Source organism: Perognathus longimembris, chromosome 8 (genome assembly GCF_023159225.1).
Source record: "Perognathus longimembris pacificus isolate PPM17 chromosome 8, ASM2315922v1, whole genome shotgun sequence".
In the NCBI taxonomy this organism is placed as follows: Eukaryota; Metazoa; Chordata; class Mammalia; order Rodentia; family Heteromyidae; genus Perognathus; species Perognathus longimembris.
In genome coordinates, this window is record NC_063168.1 from 28,372,258 (window position 1) to 28,386,744 (window position 14,487).

General features: G+C 45.7%; 1 protein-coding gene across 1 annotated transcript; it reads right to left on the minus strand.

Annotated features, from left to right (window-relative positions):
- Nucleotides 1-5,880: 5,880 nt before the first annotated feature.
- Nucleotides 5,881-14,274, minus strand: C8H2orf81 (chromosome 8 C2orf81 homolog). Its single transcript, XM_048352777.1, has 4 exons — nucleotides 14,187-14,274; nucleotides 7,666-7,887; nucleotides 7,381-7,587; nucleotides 5,881-7,238 (listed from the first exon to the last, which is right to left on the minus strand). Exons 1-4 carry the CDS (start codon nucleotides 14,202-14,204, stop codon nucleotides 5,901-5,903), a joined length of 1,785 nt encoding a protein of 594 aa, XP_048208734.1. The 5' UTR covers nucleotides 14,205-14,274; the 3' UTR covers nucleotides 5,881-5,900.
- Between the last annotated feature and the right edge of the window lie 213 nt (nucleotides 14,275-14,487).

Here is a 14,487-nt window from a genome sequence, read left to right on the forward strand (position 1 = left end):
ACATTCAATTGTTCTGCAAACTTTACTTCTATCCATCTTCAATTTTTTTCATCTTTCTATAGTGAAATTCTGTCCCAAATAAACACTAACTCTTTATTTTCCCCTCTCTACAACCCTTAATAATCCTTGCTTCTGTGAATTTGAGGACAGCACTTCATATGTGGAACAGCATAATATCTGTGCTTTTTTTCTTTGGTTTATTTCACTTAGCATGCCTTAAAGGCTCATGCATGTTGTAGCATGTGTCAGAATTTAATTCCTTTTTAAGGATTTTAACGTAATATTTCATTGTAGCAGTGTGCCACTTTTCTTTTCTTTTCTCTTTTGCCAGTACTAGGGCTTGAACTCAGGGCCTGAGCACTGTCCCTGAACTTTTTATGTTCAAGGCTAGCACTCTACCACTTGAGCCACAGCGCCACTTCCAGCTTTTTCTGTTTATATGGTATTGAGGAATTGAGCCTAGGGCGTCCTGCATGCTAGGCAAGCACTCTATCACTCAGCCACATTCCCAGATCAATATGCCACTTTTTGTTTTTTCATTTTTTTCTTGGTAGACATTCAGGTTTTTTTCACCTTTTAGAACCTATGTTTATTTCTTGTCTTGTTTTGTTTTTTGCAGTACTATGGTTTGAACTTAAGGTCTCAAACCTGCTAGGCAGGTGCTCTGTCACTGTGCCATGTTCTACTCTTTGTATATTTTTATTTTATTTTATTTTATTTATATTTTAGTTTATTTTTTTTTTTCAAATAAGGTCTGGCATTTTTTTGCCCCAGCCAGGCCTGGGCCACAATACTATTTACAGCTCCTGTATATATAGGTGGGATGACAAGTGTGAGCCACTGTGCTTAGCCTTTTTTTTTTTTTTTTGTCAGCTTGAACTCTGGGCGTGGGCGCTGTTCCTGAGCTCTTCAGCTCAAGGCCAGCACTCTACCGCTTGAGCCACAGCCCCACTTCTGGTTTTCTGATGGTTAATTGGAGATAAGTCTCAAGGACTTTCGTGCCCAAGCTGGCTTTGAACTGCAATCCTCAGATCTCAGCCTCCTGAGTAGCTAGGATTACAGGCGTGAGCCAGCAGGGACGCCTGGTTTAGCCTTACTTTTATGCACATACTTTTAAGCATAAATTCATGTCTCACTCACTTCATCCCCAAGATTCCTACTCAGAGCAATTTTTGTGTGTGTGTGTACTAGTCCTGGAGCTTCAACCCAGGGCCTGGAGGCTGTCCCTTAGCTTTGCAGTCAAGGCTAACACTCTACTACTTGACCCACAGCTCCACTTTTGGCTTTTTGGTGGTTAATTGGAGCTAATAGTCTCACAGACTTTCCTGCCCCGGCTGACTTTGAACTATGATCCTCAGATTTTAGCCTCCAAAGTAGCTAGGATTACAGGTGTGAGCCACTGGCACCCAGCTCGGAGCAATGTTTGTTTGTTTGTTTTGTCTTTTCTTTTTTGGTACTGGCTACTCAAGTGCTTTGCCACTGAGCTACATCCCAGCCCCCAGAGCAATTCTTTTTTTTTTTTAATAATAATTACTTTTTTATTGCCAAAGTGATGTACAAAGGGGTTACAGTTTCATACGTTAGGCCATGGGTACATTTCTTGTACTATTTGTTACCTCCTCCCTCATTCCCCACTCCCCCTCCCCCCATGAGTTGTTCTATTGGTTTATACCAAATGGTTTTGCAAGTGTTGCTTTTGGAGTTGTTTGTCTTTTTATCCTTTGTCTCTCGATTTTGATATTCCCTTTCACTTCCCTAGTTGTAATACCAGTATATGCAGTATCCAGGGTACTCAGATGAGATATAGTGATAGCATGGGGACAAACACAGGAAGGAAATACAAGAGGATCATCAAGAAAAGCAGCTACGGTTTCCAATGGCATGTTGAAAGTAATTACAACAGTGCTATAAGTTGTTTCCATTACATGAAGTTCATTTCACTTAACATCATCTTATGTGTTCATAAGGGCATAGCTATTGGGCTCTTGTGATCCTCCCCAGAGCAATTCTTTTTTTTTCTTTTAAATTTTTTTAAATTTATTAATTAAACAGAAATTTTTTGATAAGGTGTTGTGTAAAAAGGGTACAGTTACATAGTAGGGCAGTGTGTACATTTCTTGTGATATCTTACACCCTGTTTTTCTTTCCCTTCCCTAGGTCAGGTAGACATATATACAATACACAATGTACCAAGAACATATACAGTAGCCACGTGGCCTACGCCCAGAAAAATTCGCCTAGGGCTTTAAATGTAATGTCGACATTAGACAATATGTCGACAGTAGTCTTATATGAACGTACATACATAGCTTTTGAGCTATTGTATTCCATTCAGAGGTCAATTTTTGACCTTTATATGTTGAATAGTTGTTTGGTTTTAGTTACATAATGTTGGGTCGCTGACCCAATCCTGTGAGAAATACCAAGCAGTTTTTGGTTTCACAGACCTGGTCTCTACTGTGTCTCCGTCACCCCATCTTAACAGTCATATATCAGGGAGATCATGCCCCTTTGTTTTCTGTGTTCTAGGCTTGTCTTGCTCAACATTATTTGTTCAAGTTCTGACCATTTCCCTGAGAATAACAATATTTCACCATATTTCACCATTCCTAATCGCTATGTAGTATTCCATTGTGTATAGGTACCATAATTTTTGAATCCATTCATCTGTGGAGGGGCATCTGGATTGTTTCCATATTTTTGGCTATTGTGAATTGTCCCAGAGCAATTCTTTTTTTTGGCCAGTCCTGGGCCTTGAACTCAGGGCCTGAGCACTGTCCCTGGCTTCTTTTTGCTCAAGGCTAGCACTCTGCCACTTGAGCCACAGTGCCACTTCTGGCCGTTTTCTATATATGTGGTGCTAGGGAATCGAACCCAGGGCTCCATGTATACGAGGTAAGCGCTCTTGCCACTAGGCCACATTCCCAGCCCCCCAGAGCAATTCTTTTTTTTTTTTTTTTTTTTGGCCAGTCCTGGGCCTTGGACTCAGGGCCTGAGCACTGTCCCTGGCTTCTTCCCGCTCAAGGCTAGCACTCTGCCACTTGAGCCACAGCGCCGCTTCTGGCCGTTTTCTGTATATGTGGTGCTGGGGAATCGAACCTAGGGCCTCGTGTATCCGAGGCAGGCACTCTTGCCACTAGGCTATATCCCCAGCCTCCAGAGCAATTCTTTTTTTTTTTTTTTGCCAGTCCTGGGCCTTGGACTCGGCCTGAGCACTGTCCCTGGCTTCTTCCCGCTCAAGGCTAGCACTCTGCCACTTGAGCCACAGCGCCGCTTCTGGCCATTTTCCGTATATGTGGTGCTGGGGAATCGAACCTAGGGCCTCGTGTATCCGAGGCAGGCACTCTTGCCGCTAGGCTATATCCCCAGCCCCCCAGAGCAATTCTTAATGCTAGGTTTTTATGCTGCCACAGTTAGGCTCTAGAAATTTAAGCATTTAAAGTGCACAATGTCCTCTACACAGTTTCCTATAGAATAGTTTCCTATACACATTGTACTGAACCTTGATTAAAAAAAAAATTCACTATATCCTGTCCATATTAATACATATTGATTAGCATGCTCTCTTTCACACACACACACACACACACAAACACATAACCTGCTTGGTGGCATTAACAACCTTTAACAGATGCACTGAGGTTTTTTTATGTGAAGCTGCCAGGCCTTCAGTGGGATGGAGATGGGACATGGGAAAAATGTAAATGTTTCTCAGAACAATGAAAGGAAGGGCCACCGAATCTAAAGGTCATGCTAATAGGAGAACTATTGTTTCTTTTATATTTGGGCTAGTCTGAATGGCCTTCAGGGAAAATTGGTATCCTCTTTCTTGTGTATCCTTTGTATTATTTCTTCACAGGTAAAGTACCCCCATTAATCACTAGCTCCTTCTAACACAGCCTGAATCAGATCCCAAAGACCCCCTAAACTGTTGTGTGACTATATCCCATTACACTAACCTGTGATGTTGAACATAGAAGAACATCTTTGCTTATCTGGTGAAAAGTTAAATTACATAATTTTTCAAATGCATTTTTGTAATAAACTTCACAAAAATGTATACAACTCAAAATTTTGCAATCGTATTTGAAGACATACTAAAGATAGCCTAAAATTGGGAGATATAGCACTTTCATAAATAGGAAGACTTAAGGAAGTGAATTATCTCTTATTAATCTAAATGTCTGAAATTCCTCATCAGTATCTAAGAACAATGAATTAGTAAATTTGTGGAAAAGGGCAATGGGCCAAAAATAGTCAAGAAAGTCCTGAAGAAAAGGAAGTCAGTCTAAGTGCTGTGGCTCATACCTGTCAGCCCAGCTACTCAGGAGGAGGCTGAGACCTGAGGACCATGGCTCAAAGCTAGTCCAGGCAGGAAGGTCCATGAGACTCTTACCTCCAGTTAACCACCAGAAAACTGGAAATGGCGCTGTGGCTCAAAGGGGTATAGCACTAGCTTTCAGCAAAAATACTTAGGGACAGTGCCCAGACCCTGAGTACAGGCTTGAAGACCTGATCCTACCCACTCCCCACCAAAAAAGAGGTCAGGCCTGAGTGGGGTACTGTGCAGTGGGGAGGGGACTACACTGGGGCTTGAACTCAGGGCCCGAGCCCTGCCCTTTTTCACTCTAATGCTTGAGCAACATCTCCACTTCTGGATAGGATTACAGGCATGAGCCACTGCTGCCCAGATGACTGCAAACTTTAAAATTACAGTAATTTGGGAAATCTTATTTTGATGTAGTGATAGAAAAAAAGACAGGATGTAGCTTGGTGTAGAGTTCTTACCTAGCATGCATGAAGCTCTGAGTTCAATTCCCCAGTACCACATAAACAGAAAAAGCTGGAAGTGGTGCTGTGGCTCAAGTGGTAGAGTGATAGCCTTGAGCAAAAGAAACTCAGGGACAGAACCCAGGCCCTGAGTTCAAGCCCCAGGACTGGCAAAAGGATAAAGAAAAAAGACATACAGAACAGAAAAAAATGTCGACACTATATAAACATATTTAGGAAAACCTGATATATGAATATTATTATATTATTGGGTAGTTGGAGATATATACTCTTCAACAAGTGGTGCTGGACAATTGGTTGTCCAAATGTAAAAGGAAGGAAAAATGACATGAATGGATCAAAACGAAATGAGAAAGGGAGGAAAGAACTACTTTTCTTCTGGCCATGTGGTAGAGTAAATATCATAAATCCCTGATACAACAACTAAAACTTCTCTCTCCTTCCCTCCCTCCCTCCCTCCCTTCCCCTCTCTCTCTCTCTCTCACACACACACACACACACACACGCACACGCACACACACACACGCACACGCGCACACACGCACATACACTTGCCTGATGGACCTGGTAAAAAAGTAAGAAAATTCCTCAGCGCTCAGTACTGGTGACCCCACACCAGCAAAAAGATGCCAGTGGAGTGTGTGTGGCTCTGGTCATAGAGTACAGCCTTGAGTGAAAAGGCTAAGGAAGATGTGAAGCTCAGAGTTCAAGCTCCAATGCCAACAAGAGGCAGAGAAAGCAGGGAGGGGAAGGAGGAGGGGGAGGAGGAAGAGGGGGAGGAGGAGGAGGGGGAGGAAGAGGGGGAGGAGGGGAGGGGGAGGAGGTCAGACATTATATAAAAGCTTGCTTCCCAAGACTGAGCCAGTGTTTGTTAAATTGAGCCAGACCCCTTGGCAGCCCCCTATCTGCTCCTTAGAGAGAGAGGAATTCTGCTATGGAACAGTCACCACCCTAAAGCTGGGTCTCCTACGGGTGGTGTCCCTCTTGGAGTTCAGTGAGAGAATGGATGGATACTCTTGAAATTGACAGAAACATCCCACTAAATTCCTGAAACAACTCAGCGTTTATTTTCCTCAGCAGGGGAGGTCCAGTTCCCACGGGCAGGGGGTTCAGGACTGAGGGGAGGGCTCGTTCTTGGATGGGAGCAACCATACTTTGGGAGCTGTGGACTTCATTGGCGGAGTCTCAGGCATTTGTTGCTTGGGTAAACCGGTCTGGATGGGGCACCTATCAGCTGAAGGAGAGGTGTCCCCCTCCAGGGGCACAGCAGAGCTGGGCAGCCCTCGTGTGCTCCGGTTCCACATTCTTACACCAGGAGCCAGTTTTATGGCTTCTGACAGAACCATGGGCTTCCACAGCACCTGCGAGGTGGCCTCAAGCACATGGGGTGCTGTTTCGGGCTCTCCAGAATCCTGGTCTTCCTTTTCAAGAGATCTCAGGATCCGAGGGGCCACTTGAGTGCGTTCAGCCCACAGCTCGCCCAGCAGCTGAGCTTCCCCTTCCCAGCCACTGGGCCACTTGGCACCGGGCCATAGTTTGGGGCTGGTACTGAGGGTGACATCAGAAAGCGCCGGGTGTTTCATGGGGAAACGGAGTCCAGAGCTGGGGAATGGCAATTTTGACCCAAAGGATGGTGTTGGTAGGTCCAAATTTAAATTGGGACATTGGAATCTGGGGTCTGGGCCCAGGGGACTGACGGGAGCCGTAGTATGGTAAGGAAAGTGCACCGCCGGGGGTTCATGGAGTTTGGGGTCCACGGGGGCTTCAGGAGGTTGGGACTTGGCCTGGATCTGGATCCTTTTGCCCCGCCGACGCCCATGGTAGACGTCCAAGGGGTGAGCCTGGGGGTCTGTGACCAGTATCTCTGCTAACGGGCGCACCCAGGGGCAGGGAAGCTTGGCGGGGTCCAAGCGCGCCAAGGCCGCCTGGTAGCCCATCCTGTGTTGAGAGGCACCCGACCCCACTAGCGCCGGCGACTGGAAGGACACTGGCGGGCTGGGCTTTCTGGGGCCCTCGGCGGAGGACCAGGACGCAGAGGCAGCCGGGGTCATGAGGGGCACACTGTGCAGCCGGTCCCCGGCCGCGTCTGGTGGGGGCAGGTCACAGTGCAGGTCTACCAGCACCGAGTAGGGGCTGAGGGGCGGTCCCTTCTCCACGGACGACCGGGGTGTGGCCCCGTGGAACAGCTCCGGGACCAGGTTGGCAGGTCCCACCTCCACCGACACACTCTCATTCAAGGAATCGGGGGAGAAGAGGCCGTAGGTCTCCGGGCCGATGGACTCCTCCAAAGTATCCTCGGGCCCTGCCTCCAGGCGCGGCCCCGGGGTGGCCTGGAGGCCCGGGGAGACTGCCAGCTCCGCAGAATGCTCTGAAGAGTCCCGCGGCTCCTGGGAGACGCTATCCACACACGGTCTTCCCAAAGACATCCGGTCCGGGTTCCCAGGATCCTGGCAACGGCCCGGGGGAAGTGAGAGGTCGGAAAGCAGAGTGGGGGAGGGAGAGCGAGGAGCGGGGTCGGGAGAGGCCCGGGGGGAGGCGGAGGGCGCGTCGGGGGCGCTCCTGCTAGGAGGCGGCTGTGGCCGGGCTTACTTGGCCTTCCACGCCGGAGGCAGGTGCTTGCAGCACCGGCACGGAGCCTTGAGCCCAGGCGTCGATCGTACACTCTAAGGTCTCCTGGTCCTCGCTCCAGGTGGGGCTGTCGGCCAGGGCGGACTCCCCCTCGTCTCGGACCAGGAAACGCCACTCGGTGATCTGCAGCATGGCCTCCTTGGCCTGGCTGATGATGAACGGAACGCACTGTGGGGGCGAGGCAGGGGCTCAGCTGCGCCGGGAGGGCTTCCGGAGGGAGGAGGGAAGATCGGGATCGAGTCCCACCTGCTGGTTCAGATAGACTTTAAAGGCGGAGTCCAAGACTCGAGTTAGCAGATCGGCCAAGATATCCCCCACCACGTCCTCGCCCTCCTCGAGAGCCGTGAGCGCGATCCACTCCGCCTCGTTGAGCCGCCCCGGCACGATCTCCACCTGTGGTACGGGCACGGTGGGCGGTCTTGCCTTCTCTGCCTTGGATCGAGTCGCCCCACGGTCTCGGGCTTGCCTCTGTGGGAACCAAACGCCTCTTTCAGGGAGGGAAATCAAGGAGAACAGAGGGGCAGGATGGAGGAGACGGTGGAAAAAGAAAAAAAGGATAATTTCCAAAAAGGCTCATTTAACAGCCCACTAAATCCACTTTACTGACAAACTGAAGTTTGGCACAAGTTAGCCATCAGTTGCTTGGGAACACACACACAGTAAGCCCAGGTAACACAATGTTTTCACTCCATGGATCTTGCTATTTGCACTAATACAGAGAGAATCCAGAGTTCACAAGAGTACAAAGAATTTGAGAATATGCGTTGTTTTTTTTTGTTTGTTTGTTTGTTTTTTTTGCCAGTCCTGGGGCTTGTACTCAGGGCCTGAGCACTGTCCCTGGTTTCTTTTTACTCAAGGCTAGCACTCTGCCTCTTGAGCCACAGCACCACTTCCCGCTTTTTCTGTTTATGTGGTGCTGAGGAATCGAACCCAGGGCTTCATGCATGCTAGGCAAGCACTCTACCACCAAGTCACGTTCCCAGCCCCTATGCATCAATTTAAACGTGCTGGATAGCTAGTTACTCAGAAGGCTGAGATCTGAAGATCAGGGTTTCAACCCAGCCCATGAAAGGAAAGTCAGAAAGTCCAAATAACTCCCCAGAGGCCAGAAGTGGAGCTGTGGCTCAATTGGTAGAGCACTAGCTAGTGTTGGGCAAAAAGGTACTGGGGCCCTGAAGTCAAGCCAAAGTGAGTGAGCAATCAAGCACACACCTGCTAGAGTTATTGATGCTACTGAGTCTTTTTTCTTTTTCTTTTTCCCCCCTTTATTGTCAAAGTGATGTACAGAGAGAGGGGTTACAGTTTCATATGTAAGGCAGTGAGTACATTTCTTGTTCAATTTCCCCTCTCCCCTTTTCCCCTCCCCCCCATGAGTTGTACAGTTGGTTTACACCAAATGGTTTTGTAAGTATTGCTTTTGAAATCGTTTGTCTTTTTATTCTTTGCCTCTCGATTTTGGTATTCTACCTCAAATATCTATTATTTTTTATCCCCATTTGATTTAATTTTCCCAGAATCACACAGCTCAGAGGTAGTGCAGCCAGAATTTGTATTTGGGCTTCTAATTCCAGAACCTGCCTTCATCCAACTTTCCAAACAAAAGCATCTGCACACTGAAATCCCCTTCGGTATAACTAATGTAAGCTAGTAAACAAAATGATCCAAAAAAGGATTTGCAACAAATATGAAAGATGAAAACAAATATGCAAATATGGAAAAAGAAGTATCTCCAAATATTTACTTTAAACTCATATAAAAGAGGAAAATGCCTAATGACTCCAAAGCTAAGGAAAAGGCATAATATTCCTCAAAAGAGAAACTGTAAATGAATAACAAATATTCCCCACCCCCACAGGAAGTGCTTTAAACAAGGAAGCCCAGTTATTCCTAGCAGAGAGGTTTCATACCCCCAACTCTAACCCATGAGGAGTGCTGTAATAAATATTTTTAAATATTTAATATATATCCAAAACACTAAAAATTTCAATTTAATTTTCTGTAGTACTAGGAATCAAGTTCAGGTGGTGGTAAGATTGTGGCAATTTGATGAAATAGAAACTTTTAAAAACAAGAATATTCAACCCTACTAAAGTTTTGTGATGCCTAAACATAATGAAAAATACAGAAAATATATATATATATATATATTTGCCAGTCCTGGGCCTTGGACTCAGGGCCTGAGGCAAGCACTCTTGCCACTAGGCCATATTCCCAGCCCCAGAAACAATATTTTTTGAAAGCCATGCAGTCGTATATATTACCACTACCAAAATAAATTTTCATGTGTGTACTGGGGTTTGAACTAAGGGTCTGGGTACTATTCCTTACCTTTTTGCTCATGTCCGATACTCTATCACTTGAGCTACAACTCTACTTCTGGCCTTTTTGGGTGGCTAATTGGAGGTAAGAGTCTCACAGGCTTTTCTTTTTAATTTTTTGCCTGTACTGAGGCTTGAACTCAGAACATGGGTATTGTCCCTGAGTGTCTTTTGCTCAAGACTAGCACTCTACCACTTAAGCCACAGCTCCACTTCCAGCTTTTTCTGCTTTATGTGGTACTGAGGAATCAAACCCAGGGCTTCATACATGCTAGTCAAGCACTCAATCACTAAGCCACATTCCCAGCCTCTCACAGACTTTTCTATCTGGGCTGGTCAAACTAATTTTCAGATCTCAACATCTTAAGTAGCTAGGATTACAAATGTGACACACTAGTGTTGTTTCAAAAATATTTTTAAGGGGCTGGAAATATGGCCTAGTGGTAGAGTGCTTGCCTTGCATACACAAAGCCCTGGGTTCGATTCCTCAGCACCACATATATAGAAAAGGCCAGAAGTGGTGCTGTGGCTCAAGTGGTAGAGTGCTAGCCTTGAGCAAAAAGAAGCCAGGGACAGTGCTCAGGCCCTGAGTCCAAGGCCCAGGACTGGCAAAAAAAAAAAAAAAAAATTACACACACACACACACACACACACACACACACACATATTTAAGAGGGTACTCTTTTTTTTTTTTTTTTTGCCTGTCCTGGGCCTTGGACTCAGGGTCTGAGCACTGTCCCTGGCTTTTTCTTGCTCAAGGCTAGCACTCTGCCACTTGAGCCACAGCACCACTTCTGGCCATTTTCATATATGTGGTGCTGGGGAATCGAACCCAGGCCTTCATATATATAAGGAAGGAGCTCTTGCCACTAGGCCATATTCCCAGCCCAAGAGGGTACTCTTAGGGGAGAAACACAAGGTGAAATGCCTATGTGCTTCTTATCATATAAAATAATATTTATCAAAATGAACTCCAGGAAATGGAAACACAAGTTTTTTTTTGTTGCTGTTTTTGTATTCTTTTTGTCTTGTTTATTTGGGAAATAAGAGGGGCCCAGAAATGAAGGAATAAAGGGTGAACAAATACAGCAGTGGTATTCACTAGACTCAGTGTTGAAAATGAACTATATAGCTTACAGGTAGGAATGGGAGAGAAAAACAGAAGAGAGCTAGGGAAAGGGTGACATTAACCAAAAAGAAATGTGCTCATTACCTGACATATATCTGTAACTCCTCTGTACATCACCTTTATAACAACAACAAAAATTAAATATATAGGGGCTGGCAATGTGGTTTAGCAGTATAGTGCTTGCCTAGCATGCACAAAGCCCTGGGTTCAATTCCTCAGCACCACATAAACAGAAAAAGTGGTGCTATGGCTCAAGAGGTAGAGTGCTAGCCAGGGACAGTGCTCAGGTCCTGAGTTCAAACTCCAGGGGTGGATATATATATATATATATATATATATATATATATATATATACTGGATCATGTTTGCAATCCTAGCTAGTTTATAGGCAGACATCACGAAGAGTCCAGTTCTAGGCTAGTCCAGGCAAAAAGTTAATAAGACACCTATCTCAACTAATAAGCTGAGTGTGCTTATGTCACACACCTGTCATCCCAAGTAAATGGGAGGTCATGAGTATAAGGATTATGTCTATGGCTTGTCTGGACAAAAAGTAAAATCATGTGTGAAAAATAGCCTAAAAATAATAAGCACTGAATTTTGGCTAAAGCCATAGAGCAGTTGCCTAACAAGTTCTAGGGAAGGTCCTATGTTCAAACATTGGAATCACCAAAAAATAATTTCTTATGCTGGGCATGGTAGTCCAGTCCCAACTTGATCTCAGGACTGGAGTCCAGCCTGGATAACGCAGTGATATATTGGCTCAATAACAAACAAAAAGTGAAAATGGTCAGGCGCCGGTTGCTCACATCTGTAGCCACCAAAAAAGCCAGAAGTGGTGGTATGGCTCAAGTAGTAGAACACAAACCTTGAGCAAAAACCCTAAGAGAGCCTGACACTGGTGGCTCATGCCTGTAATCCTAGCTACTCAAGAGGCTGGAATCTTAGGATCACAGTTTGAAGCTAGCCCAGGGAGGGAAGTTCCTCCATGAGACACTTATCTCCAATTAACCACCAAAAAGGCAGAAGTGAAGATGTGGCTCAAGTGGTGGAGTACAAGCCTTGAGTACAAATGCTCAGGGACAGGCCCTCAGTTCAAGCCCCAGGATAGGCACACCAAAAAAAACCCAAAACATACAAAAAAGCTAGGAGATAGCACCCAATCCCTGAGTTCAAATACCAGTGCTGGCTCCTGAGAGACACACACACATACACACACACACACACACACACACACATACACACACACAGAATGAAAACTATACTCATTCAAACCTTCAATTTCAGTTCTATAAATACATCCAGAATGTATATGCTGACATAACTATAAAAATATATCCTCATGCATATTCCCTATGGTGTTGTTTCTAGTAAAAACTAGATAGGATGATTTAGAAAAGGATAATAGATGATTGATTGTCCTGCATCTACATAAAAGAATATTATACAGTGAGTAAAGATAAAGTTTAGAATGAATTTTCATGGTATAGGAAAATGCTCATGATTGAGTGAAAGAAGCAGAATACAAAATGGCATCTTATTTATATCAGATATATAGAACAACACATAAGAAAACTAAAACACCGGGCTGGGAATATGACCTAGTGGCAAGAATGATTGCCTTGTATACATGAAGCCCTGGGTTCGATTCTCCAGCACCACATGTACAGAAAATGGACAGAAGTGGCGCTGTGGCTCAAGTGGCAGAGTACTAGCCTTGAGCAAAAATAAGCCAAGGACAGTGCTCAGGCCCTGAGTCCAAGACCAGGACTGGCAAAAAAAAAAAAAAGAGAGAAAGAAAGAAAGAAAGAAAGAAAGAAAGAAAGAAAGAAAGAAAGAAAGAAAGAAAGAAAGAAAGAAAGACTGAAACACCAAAACAATTACAGAAGGTATGCTCTTTTCTATTTTGTAAGTTGTCTACAATGAGACTGCAAACTGCTCCAAACTCACTTTAGGGAACATGGTAACTTACTTTGTCTTGGGACTCCCCTTAGTCCTCACAACCATCTCACTGAATGTGGTTCTTTCCAAAATGTACCTCCAAACATGGTCTTTCCAAACTTTTACTTACCTCCTCCTCCCACAACCTTATTGCCTCATATTTGACATTCTCTAAAGTTCATTCTCCCATCAAATCTAATGTTCCCTACACCTCACACAGAGCTCAAAAATGCCTCATTTCTCTATTCCACTAGCAAAACCAGCCCTCTATCAAGCCTGGTGGGAGCAAGGTAGATAGCACTGGTACAACAGTTGCTTCCTTAGATTTCACCTACCCTCTCTTCTGACACCAGTGGGCCCGTGACAGTATCTAGACAAGTTCTGACCCAGATGATAGTGATATGTTTGCAAAAAGGCTCTACAAATGCTTTAAACCCTCTGCCTTTTAAACGATTTGACTTTCAAGTATAGCCTCAGAGTTGTTGAATTCATTTCTTCTGAAATGATCAAAGCTGATGATTTCTCTTCCACCCAAATTACTGACCTATCCTGGTTTTTACAAATGGATGCCTCAGTGTACAAGAACTGTTAGATGCAATAGCTGTTTCGAATTCCTTTTTCTTTCTTTTTGGCTCCACACCAGCTACTGACTCTTCTATCTTTTTTTTTTTTTTTTTTTTTTTTGGCCAGTCCTGGGGCTTGGACTCAGGGCCTGAGCACTGTCCCTGGCTTCTTTTTGCTCAAGGCTAGCACTCTGGTCGTTTTTTTTTTTTTTTTTTCTGTATATGTGGTGCTGGGGAAATCGAACCCAGGGCCTCATGTATACGAGGTAAGCACTCTTGCCACTAGGCCATATCCCCAGCCCCGACTCTTCTTTTTCTTTCTTTCTTTCTTTCTTTCTTTCTTTCTTTCTTTCTTTCTTTCTTTCTTTCTTTCTTTTTCTTTCTTTCTTTTTCTTTCTTTCTTTCTTTCTTTCTTTCTTTCTTTCTTTCTTTCGCCAGTCCTGGGGCTTGGACTCAGGGCCTGAGCACTGTCCCTGGCTTCTTTTTGCTCAAGGCTGCCACTTGAGCCACAGCGCCACTTCTGGCCATTTTCTGTATATGTGGTGCTGGGGAATCGAACCCAGGGCCTCATGTATATGAGGCAGGCACTTTTGCCACTAGGCCATATCCCCAGCCCCCCGACTCTTCTTTCGAGCCTGAGTGTGACAATGCATGTGGGTAAACACAGTGCAGAAGTAGACTTTGTGGCCTAGTGCCATTGTGGCCTCTTTGGCCATCTAGAATGCCCAGACGGCGCGAATCTGCCCCAGTGTTTACGACACCGATCTTACTGGCCGACCCCAGCTCCGGCACACCCCTAGTTGAGCCAAAGCTCACCGTGCCTTCGTGAGACATCTTCAGAGTGGTCCTCCAACCTCCAGGTGTTTGTGCTGCCTCCGGGACCCAACGACGCCGCCTAACGGTCGCCTCAGCAACCACGCAGCGCGTTGGGCCCCCTCGCCCCGCCCACGGTTGCCAGGCAACTGCGCCGCGCGTGACGTATTGCTGTCATTCGCCCCGCCCGAAGGCCGTGCGTAGGCGCGTCGTCTCTATGGTGGCGGCGGATTCGGAGGGACCGCAGGATCCAGGAATCAGGCAAGGGGGATCTGGGGTTGTGGGTGTAACCTCCGACCCTGGC